General features: G+C 38.2%; 1 protein-coding gene across 1 annotated transcript in view; it reads left to right on the forward strand.

Annotated features, from left to right (window-relative positions):
• Nucleotides 1-12256, forward strand: part of MTHFD1L (methylenetetrahydrofolate dehydrogenase (NADP+ dependent) 1 like) — a 180002-nt gene that overhangs the window by 41668 nt on the left and 126078 nt on the right. The window contains exons 14-17 of the mRNA XM_063443094.1: nucleotides 1988-2095; nucleotides 5292-5366; nucleotides 8752-8854; nucleotides 9157-9233. Of these exons, the coding sequence (XP_063299164.1) occupies nucleotides 1988-2095; nucleotides 5292-5366; nucleotides 8752-8854; nucleotides 9157-9233 (363 nt within the window). The remainder of the gene's footprint in view (nucleotides 1-1987; nucleotides 2096-5291; nucleotides 5367-8751; nucleotides 8855-9156; nucleotides 9234-12256) is intronic.

Below are 12256 nucleotides of genomic sequence, written 5' to 3' on the forward strand. Positions count from 1 at the left end.
TGCCGTGATTGCTTGATGTGGCTAATCCAGTGACATAGCTACAGTATTGATCAGAAATTATTAGACTTGCGTTGGGGTATTGAGTTTTAGAAAGGCACATGTATTCATTACATGATTCGTCAACACTTCTTTCACAAGAAAATGCGTTTTTTTGTTTTTTTTTGTAGTTGCCGCCTGGAATTGCATGGTTTTACATGTTTACATTTGTTTAATCAAACCTATATTGTTTTAAACAATATATATCTAAATTACAGTATATTTTCAAGTTTATTTTGTTATCTGAAATGTAGAACTTTTGCATTTATTTAAATTGTATAGCCTGTTTCTATTTTATCCAAATCCCAACATTTTGTTCTAAATGACCTTGCCAAACCCCATGTTTTCTGCAAACACTGTTAGGGACTATCAGTGTACTTTGTAAGGTCATTGATCATTAACCCCTTCAGGACACATGACGTGTGTGACATGTCATGATTCCCTTTTATTCCAGAAGTTTGGTCCTTAAGTGGTTAACAAATTAATTGTGTATTTTCTGGTTCTGTTTGGAATCCACTATTCTTTGATTACTCTGGTCCTACATGAGATTTTAATTTCCTTTAAACTGACACTAACCAGTTGTGTGCAGTAATTTTTGATTTTTAAAAATTTTTTTTACTTTTCTTGTGTTGATAAACGTTTACATGTTCTACGTAAACGATTTGTACCTTCAGGGGTTAAACAGTTTGGCACTTCTGCCTCCCTGGACACCCATTTAGAGTAATACATCTTAACATCTGTATTTTGTTTTGACATTCTGTTCAGTGAAGCATGCACTATTACAAGAAGCCAACAAAGTACCGTATTTATCGGCGTATAACACGCCCCGGCGTATAACACGCACCTCATTTCCAGAAGGAAATTCCAGGAAATTTCCACCTCTCCCATAGTATTCCCCCCCCCTCATCCCATAGTGTTCCCCCCCCTTTCCATAGTAATCTCCCCCCCTCCCATAGTATTCTCTCCCCCCTCCCATAGTATTCTCTTCCCCCTCCCATAGTATTCCCCCCCATAATATTCTCTCCCCCCTCCCATAGTATTCTCCCCCCCCATAGTATTCTCCACCCCCCATAGTGTGTCCCCCCCCCCCCCTCCCATAGTGTCCCCTAGTGCACTTTCCCTCTGTCCCATATTTACTTACCTGTCTTGAAGCGTGGGCCGGCTTCACAGCGCGCACCGCGGTACTGGAACTTAAATTTCAGGTTCCGGTTTCCGGCGGGACTGAAAGGAAGTGTGCACACAATAGTGTGCACACTTCCTTTCAGTCCCGCCGGAAACCGGAACCTGAAATTTAAGTTCCAGTACCGGCGGGACTGAAAGGAAGTGTGCACACAATAGTGTGCACACTTCCTTTCAGTCCCCCTGGAAACCGGAACCTGAAATTTAAGTTCCAGTTCCGCGGTGCGCGCTGTGAAGCCGGCCCACGCTTCAAGACAGGTAAGTAAATGTAGGATATCGGCGTATAACACGCACCCATGATTTTCTCCCTATTTTCAGGGAGAAAAAGTGCGTGTTATACGCCGATAAATACGGTACTTCTTAAAAACATCCTCATTAGTGTTTTTTTGTTTACAGTGACTAGTCAAGAAACAAATGCATGATAAAAATGTAACCTAGTATTCTAAGCAAAAATTACAACAGAAAAACTATAAAAAAAAAATAATAATTTAAAGAGCAGTTGCAGACGCTCCAGTGTAGAAGTGCAGATGATTGGGGCATCCAGAGTCACATGGAGTCACAGACTCTGGCTGACACTGTATCTGTACCTATATCAAATTGGATACAGTAGGTCATATTGTAATATGTATATACCCTATACAAAGCTTACATAAATCACATATTCTACTTGTTTGCTTATTGCTAGACAATTACTTTCTTATCAGTGTTATTCAATCAATAGATAGCATCACGTGGATTGTTCAATGTTTTTATTTTTTTTCTTCTCCTCCAGTTTAACCTTCATTTGACTGGCGACATCCATGCCATCACGGCTGCCAATAACTTGCTGGCTGCTGCCATAGATGCCCGCATTCTGCATGAAGGCTCTCAGTCTGACAAGGTGAATATCAGGCCTGGATTTCTATGGCTGTTGTCCGATTTTTAGTTTTTCATTACAAATTACTATATTTCTATATTTTGGATGTATAAAAACTGAATGAACTATTTATTTGCATGCGCTTTGGACAGCAAGGGGACAGAGAGTAAGGAGGAAGAGGTTAAAAAAAAAAACCCCAAAAAAAACAAACCCTACATTCAGAGATAGGGAGATGAGAGGTCTGTAGAGAGGGAAAACACAATACGTCTCAAACTGACCTGTTTTATGCACCAAATTGACATCCTGGAGCAGAGTTCTGGGCTGCCAATGTCACTTGTGCTGGGTGTGCCACTTGCCATCGGCACAGAAGTGCTGATTGCAATGGATGTGCAGTATTTTAACCCCTTAAGGACACGTGACATGTCATGATTCCCTTTTATTCCAGAAATTTGGTCCTTAAGGGGTTAAGCTGAAACACTGCATATTCAGACTCTTGCCACCACAGCCACTTCAAAAACCCTTTAAGTAAACCGAGAGGTGGAATTAGACAACTGCAACTCTATTTAATTTCTAACCTTTATCTGATAGGTTTGTCTCTTAGTAAACTTTGGCCTTGCTTATACCATTTTGAGGATTTAAAATGAACGGTCAGCTTTCACTTTTTTTTTTTTTTGTCAATCTTTCTTTTATTGAGACATGAAGAGTACCGGGTACAGAATAAAGAGGGGAGATTGCATTTTTGTACAGAGTGGGAGCAAGATAACATTAGAAAGCATCTCATATGAATGTCGGTCTCATTTTATATTAATAGAGTGAAGTACATTTATGATAACAAGTTAAACGGTCAGTAATGAATGAGTATTACATTAGCTGGTAGTCGTATTCGCTGGTAGATCAGAAGTGTTATTACTTTTTCATTTATATGGTGTTTAGCTCAGGTTATGTCTATTGCGATAGTGTTTATGCGTCTCTTGTCTCACTAGTTGGTCAAGATTGGAGTATGTGTTCTGTATTACAGAATGTGCACAAAATATGTCGACGTCTAGTGATTCTCAATAGGATAAGCATGAACAATCAAACTGAACGATAGAGAAGGGTTACCTAAGCTGTTTTGTCTCAAGCTTCTTGTAAAAGATGGAACAAGCTAAGTGCTAAAAAGTCTGGTGTTAGTAGCCCTATTGGTACATAGAAGAGATGTTATAAGCTTCATTTTGGTCTAAGAGGTACATACTGGAATCAATATGGCTAGCATGTGAAGACTTGTGAGACTATAGTGTCATAGCAATATAAAGACTTGTGAAACACCATCAGGGTATAAACAGCAAACACAAAAGGGTAAGGTTCAGTGAGGTTAATTTAACTATGCTAGTACAGTTAAGTCCATACAGTAGGTGGCATGCACGGGTGGACGGTTTGATCTCTGCTGGTCTAACCGTATATTGCCCTTGGGGCCGGGAGTCCATAATCAGCCGATGCCCTTGCTAGGTAAGGTGACTCCCTCATCCAGGTGAGTCCACAGGGTGGCAGCGGGATGCCTGTGTGTGATGGCCATCAGCCAGCCCCAGGTCGTTGTGAAGGCCTGCACCTGCGTTCCACTGACTCGGTATCTCGATGAGGCCGGGTCTTCCCTTCTTTGGGCGCCGACAGGAGCTTGGGTGTTCTGCCGCCGCCTGCAGCGGCCAAGCCTTTGGCGTTGTGAACGGTGTCTCGGAGCTTTGCTCCGGGTGGTCTTCGGCCCAGGAAGACGTATGGGACGGCCATTGATTGCGGCCTCCGGAGAGTCCGAGAGGCGCTTGGCGGTCGGTCGGTTCGTGTCAGGCATGCTCCACCGCTTCTGCGGGGTGAGTCTGGGACGTTGTGCTCTCATGATGCTCTCAGCCGCTGATTGGCGTGCCTCCAGCTTGGCCCAGAAGTGGCTAAAAATTTCATCCAGCCTCCTGTGTGTGATCTGTGCTGGGCTCAGTGGTTCAGGCTCAGGATGCTGGGAATGGGTGTCTTGCAGGGTAAGTCGGGCCGCCATCTTGCGTGTGGCTGCTAGGGCAGTGTCTCGGCTAGTGAAGGCTGTGAGATGTCTTTCCTGTGGTGCCAGGTACAAGCTGGGGTGGACCAGGATCTCCCCCACCGGTCCAGAGGGGGGGGGAGGTGGGAACAGGGCTGTGTAACTCACTTGGGAGGGCACTAGGTCGCACGGATCGGGAGATCGGCCGCCTCACCAGTCCGGCGATACTACTAGGCCTCACTCCCGATGGTCACTACGTGTATCCACGGGCTGCAAGCTCGGGGCACCTCAGCTGGCTTCTGGGGTCTGTCTGCTGAAAATTCCGGTTTGTGTAGGATTTTTGGCTGGCTGGGACACGTTTTGCTGGCTCGGTAAGTGTATTGAGCACGGAGCTCACACGAGGCACATCCAGCCGCCATGAAGCTCAGGCCCCGCCCCCCCAGCTTTCACTTTTTATGTTAAAAAGCTGTGTATATATTTATTTTGTCCAATAGAATGTAGCCCTGTTTATCTGAATCCTTCTTAACCTCTTCACTACCGAGCCCTTTTTAATTGAAAAAATATTAGCATAACATGTATTTGAAGCAAGTAATGCATAGCTAGCCTATATAATAACATAATTTTTCAGACAAAGGTAAAAATTATTTTTTATGTAAATTTACACAATTGTTTATTCAGCTATTCTAAAAACAATATTTGGGAAAATAAAAACTTTGGTCAGTATATTTTGCAAACAGAGCCTGACTTTTTAGTATAAAAGCAAAAAGACCTACAGTAGTGGTGACCTTGCTTATAGGTATTTATAAGGATGCTTTACTGACATTCTATCAGTGACTAGTGGCGTCTGGCTGGAAACTCCTCCCCCTCCCCCCACTTCCCCTGAGTGTCTAAAGTGTCCCTTTAAGTAATTATGTGGTTAATGGGCATTTATAAATGAAACAAACTACCAGAAAAACTCTTTAAAAAAAGTAAAAAAAAAAATAGTCCAGAGAAGCACAAATACTCATTTACCTAGCAAAGCAAGCAAAATGCCTTTTTATTAGGATTGCCGGGATTAAAATGAACAACCTCTGACCATATCCTGCAGGTGTGTTAATAGGCCTCTGCATGGTCTTCATGCTGAAACGTTTACTAAACAAAGTTATGTGATTTAAGAAATGCTTTTTGTTCTATTGCAACCCTTGTCAATGTGTGTTTTTTTTGTTTTTTTTTTATATTTAGGCCTTATATAACCGACTTGTTCCATCGATTAATGGAGTGAGAGCCTTTTCCCCGATACAGATTGCTCGTTTAAGGGTATGTTTTTGTTTTTGTTTGTTTTTTTACTTTCTCTTTTGCGCTGTGTGTGTGTGTGTGTGTCTTAATGCTTCTGGACGCATGTAATAAATCAAGACAGTACACATTTTTCTGCTTCTTTCATAATTACTTTAAAAAAAAAAATAAAAAGGATTTTAAGGGTTATGGCAATGGTTAAGGTTTCAGGGTTCCTTTAATCTTATATTATGTCCTCATCTGCCTATGATTGGTGGGAATACACTCCTGGGCAGCAGACCCATCGTTAATTCTGTCCCTCTACCTACAGTGATATGCCACTCATCTCAGACAGCTTTGTTTATTTATGTCAGTGCTAGCTTGAGGTTCGTATTCTGAACTGCATAGTGTCCCTGTACATCATGAAGAATAATGCAGAGATTGTAAGAACTAATCTTAATGTTATTCTATAGATATCAATAAATTATAAAGTATAGCTGTCCTTACTGATTACAAAAAAGTACCAAGCTACCATTTCCCCCCCCCCCCCCCCCAAAATAAGAGCGAGACTTAAATTAATTTTTGGTCCAAAAAAAACGCACCTGGTGCTTAATTTCGTGGGATGTCATTATTTTCGGTAGGAAATGGTAGCAGGCATGTTCAAGAAAACCGGTATAAAGGAATCCCCTGGCCATAGATTAGCTTACTAGCACATGGAATCTTGCGAATCTTTTGTTTGGGGAAAATTCCCCCAAACATAATTCAGCGAACTAGTGACAATCTCAATTTGGGCTTATTTTCTGCATAGGGCTTATATTACAAGCATCCCCTGAAAATAAGTTGGGCTTATTTTGTGGGTATGTCTTCTTTTCTGGGAAAAATGGTACTCTTTAGGATCATCGAGCTTGTATTTAGAAAAACACACTAAGCAACAGACCACCTTAATAAATGTAACTGTCAGAATGACCATATAAAGGAGAACATCTGAGTTAAAATAAAACAAAACCGATGTATGTATTTTCTTAGTAGGTGACGTTACGTTACCATTTTTTATTTATTTGTTTACAATTTTTTTTTCCAGCAGTTTAAAGTAGTCCTAGATCACACTAGGTTAACTAAACTAAAACATATGGAAAATCTAAACCTGAACTGTATACCGTTGCAATTGTAACTGTCAAAGCTCATCTAGTAAATAAATCCAAGCAATTTTCAAAATAATATAATTACTTTTATTACCCAGTGGAGGCTATAGCAGTGGGTTTTTTTTGTGTGTAGTTATTCTATATACATATATTTGAGCTATGTGATGCTTCATTTTTGTGGTATTGGTATTGGTGTTTTTCTGTTGATTTTTATTTTCTCACAACCATTTAATTCCCAAGCTTCACTATGCTTGGACAGGATTTTATTGAATACAGTTTAAGTTTATCCTTTCCTTGGCTGTGCATAATCTATACTGGTAAGCTATATTTTGCCAACCACTAGATGGCATTGTGTTATTAAGCGTTATGTATAGTTTGGCTTTGCTTTATAAATCTTGACTCGGGTGTGCTAGATGCTGACTTTCTCCATTCCTTTTACCTGGGGATTAGGAAAGTAAAATATTTTTGCAGAATGTTTTTAATTCTCTACAAACGCTGGATACTCATTCCTTTTTTTTTCTTTTTAAATAATTCAAATTTATGAGGTCAAATGATGCTGTTAGAGAAATTCTAGAAGAGTTACAATAGTTTGATATGCATCTGATTTGAATTGTTTTAATTATAAGTTCTCATGCTATCATATTCAGTGATATTTATTATTGTATCCATTGTTATACTTTTTTGGGGGGGTGGGGTGGGGGGATTGAGGCTCCACTACAGCCCATGAACAGTTTTTACTGGAAATAGAAAAGTAATAAGGTTGAAAAATCACATTTAAACTGATTTTTGCTTTATAGGTATTAATCTATTGAAAATGGAAAGTGTCCGACAGTATTGTGCTTAAAGGGATTCTATAGTTTTAGGAATACAAAAATCTGTAATCCTAACACTATAGAGCTCTCTGGTTTCCCCTTCCCACCCACATGCTAAACGGGCAAAAAAAAAACGTTGGTTACTTACCCGATTCCAACGCAGATGTCCCACAGTGCTGTAAGCGCTCCGCCTCTTCTGGTGTCATATGACAAAGGGGCACATGTGTGGCATGTGCCACAAATGTATTGGGCCCTCCCCATAGCAAAGCATTGCTTCAATGGTTTCCAATGGGGATTTTACCAACACTGGATGCAGAGCGTGAGCACGTCCAGCATCATTTTAGGCGATCCAAAGTCTACTAGCAACCAGAAAGCATCTCTCGTGGCTGTCTGACAGCCATTAGAGGCAGTCTTAGTCCTGCAATGTAATTATTGCAGTTTCTCAAAAACTGCAATGTTTTACATTGTAGGACTAAGTGGGACTGGGACACTGCACACAGACCACTTCAATGGGCTGAAGTGGTCTCGGTGACTATAGTGTCCCTTTAAAATTCTGTTTTGAATAACAAACAATGATTCTTAATTAAAATCCTGTTTCTAACTGCTTTTAATAATTAATTTTTTTTTTTTTTTTTTTTTTTTGTATATTCAACATGGCAGGGTCTGCTTTACCCTGTTATGAACATCCTGCAAGCTCACAAGAGCATGATATATATATCTTTTTTTTTTTTTTTTTTTTTTCCCATAACTCATTGCAGTGTGCTATGTTTAGCATTTTCTCTGGTGCAATCACATTTCCTGCAACTAGTGAATGTGTGTGTGTATTGTAAATTAGAAGTTAAAAAGAATAGAAACCTTTTTTTTTTAACACTTATCTAAACCTTTTATATAAGGAAACTGCCCCTTTAAAGCCAATAGCAGGACTCCCTGTTTAGTTTAGAGAATTTTTAAAATGTTGTGCTGAGGACATAATGTCTAGAATGGTTATTTACTGAACAGTTTTTTTTTTTACATTTAACTTGATTCCCTGGCTTCTCCACTACAACCTCTCTTCTAATCCCTAAAGTCCCTATATCGTCTTTAGTAACATCAGTTGTGTCTCTCTATCTTTGGATGAAATTCATGGCTGAGGGTGTCAGCAACTTGATCGGTAAATAACTTCTATGTAAATAGGTTAAACTTTTATGTATCTAACATGGAAGGGGAACGTCTGCTTTAGTCATGTCCAAGAGATGGTTGGACTGCAGGTGTTGTAAAGGACTCTGGATTGAAAATGGTTTGACGGTTTACAAAAGAACTGTGACAAGAGTCCATTTGCAATCTTTGTTTACAAAAAAAAGCAGTCAAAGCACTGTAACCAGCAATCTACTTTGCGTAAATTCATGTTGCCCTAGAAATATGGTGGTATGTGATTGGTCCTTTTTTTTCCTTTTGACTAAATACATATAATTTGAATATTCTTTTGTTTCTTTTTAGAGATTGGGAATAGATAAGACCGAGCCTCGAACACTGACCGAGGAAGAGATTAGCAAATTTGTGCGTCTTGATATTGATCCAGCTACAATAACTTGGCAAAGAGGTAAATAAATCCATAATAATGCTATGTGACGTTTACATGCAAACAATATTTGATTTATTTAAGGAAAAATGCCACCTCTTAGTTGAGGCTCAATCCCATTATTCACTATAGACCTGTAATTTTTAAATATTTCTATGACCTATTAAAGCCAAATAAGGTATGCTCAAGCCCAAGTCAAAATAACACTGATGTTCCCAAGCTCCTGGCAGTCTACCTTTTCATAACACATCACTAGTTGTGTAACTTCATAAACCTCATGGAAGTTTACCATATTGAACCATTATTTTTTTCTTAATTTATAGTGTTGGACACAAATGACAGGTTTCTTCGAAAAATCACAGTTGGCCAAGGAAATGCAGAAAAAGGATATGTTCGACAGGTATATCACCAACGACTTAAATTAAAGTCTAGAAAATGTTTTTTTTTTTGTATACTCCCCCTCCCCCAACCCCCCAGATTGGGACTCACGATGTAGGAACAGTCACAACCTATTTATCAGGCTCTGCACAACTGCCAATAGGAAATTGTTTACTGTAGCAATAGTAGTGATGACAATACTGAAAACAGACTGATTAAAGGGATTACAAAATGCACACTGTAATGTAATCCAACAATGCATTTAAATGCAGGTATTTAAGTTTTTCAATATTCCCATTCCAACTACCTAAAATGCTACATTTTCTAAGCTGAAGACCTTGTTTTCAGAAGATAAGCTTTTCTCCTCTTTTTTTTTTTTTTTTTTTTTTTTTGCCTGACCAAAAATGTGTTGAAGCTGGGCAGTGACAAATCAGATGCTTATCTTAGAGAGTCATTGTGGCCACTGGGAACACAATATAGTTTATTTACACTTATTCCCATAACAGTTGAATAAATTTAACACACACATTTGGATTCTAGCAATACATATATTGCATGCTTTTATAAAGGTATAACATTACATTTTTAAATAGTGAATCTTTTACACATTATATGGGGAAAAAATACAAAGAGTTGCACATCTGCAGACCATTTTTTTTCCATTCTTTGTGTGAGAGCCCTATTTTATCTCACACAGGTGGCTGTCGGCAGGGGGCAAATCTTTGTGATAGCATTGTTTTTTTCACAGCTTTGACAAGAAGGTGATGGTCTTCCCCACCCCCCATAAAAGCTGTAAAGTAGACACTTGGCTAGGCAAAAGGTAGTCTCTAAATGGATTTGTCTTCTCATTGTGGGTGAATTAAGACTGTGTGATTGACAGCCAGGGGAGATCTTGCTAAGGCTGTTAAAATATTAATTTAACTTCTAAAGGATAGAGTATTGAGCAGTGACACTGCAGGGGCTTGATCTATACGCCATTAGTAGTTTTGGTGTTTAACCCCTTAAGGACCAAACTTCTGGAATAAAAGGGAATCATGACATGTCACACATGTCATGTGTCCTTAAGGGGTTAAGGTGGCCATTGAAGCTATTTTTCAAAATGTATTTTTGTTATCTCTGTTACAGTTAAAGTGTCACTGAGCTTTTTTTTTTTTTTGCTTTTTTCAATTAAAGTCTGTTAAAGAATGAGTCTCTGAGCGAATGCCTCTGATAAAAAAAAAAAAGTTAACTACTGGTCTACATCTTTGAAAATTGTTAAGGTGTTAAAAGAGGAAATTTAGTTTGAAACATTTAATTATGTGGGTAAAAAGAACAGACATTGATACATCATCTTAAAGACTTGCACATGCGTGTGTAACTTCATTTTAAATTTGAAACTTTAGAATTTTTTTCCCCTCCTTATTTTAAAATATCTACTTCTCATACCCTGGTAATCAAGACAAATGTAAATATTTTTCTTATTTTAAATTGTATGTTCAATACATCATCTTTTTTCTCTACTTGTGCTTACAGCTGATGGCTTCAATATAGCTAAAGTGGGCTTGGTAGTTTAATATTGGATCAATGTGCTGTATGTAGCATTCAAGGGAAATTCATGGAACACTGATGGTAACATATCTGTATTCTTGGAGGTGGCTAAGCCTTTTCAACAGAAGTTCAATTATAGCATATATTTTTTTTTTTTTTTAGCGAACCACTGTGCTATTTCTAGGAGCTGCATCTTAACATCCTATACTGCATAACATTTGCTCTAACAAGAATCAGGTTTATGAAACAAAAACACCATGTAGGTTTTTTTTTTATATTGAGATCAAAGGTGTCAGCAACTCCAGTGCTGTATTGACTGTAAAATGTGGATTCCAGATTTTAAGTTTAACAAATGTGTCTTGGAAACCCCAAGAGTATTCTGCAAATAGAATAGATTTCTATTCTATTTCTAATAGAGAATAGATTTCTCCAAATACACAGTTGATTATCCTATAAGGTAAGGATAGTGAAACAAGCCCTTTTCATCTGGCCTCTAGTACAGAACTAGCAAAAAAAAAAAGACCCCAAGTTTACAGTGGTTATTCAGTGTTACCCAACACACCACAGCCATATACAGATTAGAATCAATATAGAAGTAAAAACTGGGAGAGCACACAATAAAATTATATAAATACCAAAGGTATATAGATGTGGACTCTAAAATATAAATAGGAGAAAGACCATAGGGTAATATAGTAAACACAATATATGCATACACTCTACTGGTCCAACTCACATGATTCTTAGCCACTTAAACAAAGCTGGCTCAGACTAATAGCTTGTAATGGAGGATACAGTGGATGTTGGTAATGGGTCTGGATACTGCTTTGTCCATCTCGTCTGTATCAATCTTACACCATAAATACTCCAGGATGCAGGAAATAGGTGAAGTAAAAGTGATTTATTGGACAAGATAAAAGTAAAAAAACGACCTCTAATAATATACAAGAGTCTACTGGCCATTAGAATAAATGATGTAAAACTGCAATTACTCCCTGTCAATACAGAGTCCTGGGATTGTCCTCCTATGGTAATGAAGCAAACATTTCTATATCCAACTGCGTACAAATGCTGTCAATTTTCAGTAAAGTCAATTTGTCTGTTTTATTCATCTGTTATGGCAATAAAAAACAATCTATAGAGGAAGCAGTAATATAAAGTGTCCCAATAGATACTCCTTTTGTATAGTGATACTATATACTGTATCAAGAACAAGACTTGATAGTTTATAGATTTTTATTTATTTCCCCAAGAGGTGAATAAAACAGCTATGTTTATTTTATTCAAAATGGACACCATGCTGGTCTTGTTTGATCTAGAAGTCAAAAGTGTGTTTTCAGCAGCTCTTGTATTGGTCTACCTTCCCACCTTTTTAGCTTTTTCCTCGTTTTCTTTGTGGAGAGAAATTAAGACCCTTGACTGCTTTGCAATAAAACAAATCATATTCAACGTTTCCTATAAAACTCATGTGCAGCTTTTTTTTTTTTTTTTTTTATTGAAAAAAAAAAAAACTGAAAA

The sequence above is a fragment of the Pelobates fuscus genome, chromosome 2 (assembly GCF_036172605.1).
Source record: "Pelobates fuscus isolate aPelFus1 chromosome 2, aPelFus1.pri, whole genome shotgun sequence".
In the NCBI taxonomy this organism is placed as follows: domain Eukaryota; kingdom Metazoa; phylum Chordata; class Amphibia; order Anura; family Pelobatidae; genus Pelobates; species Pelobates fuscus.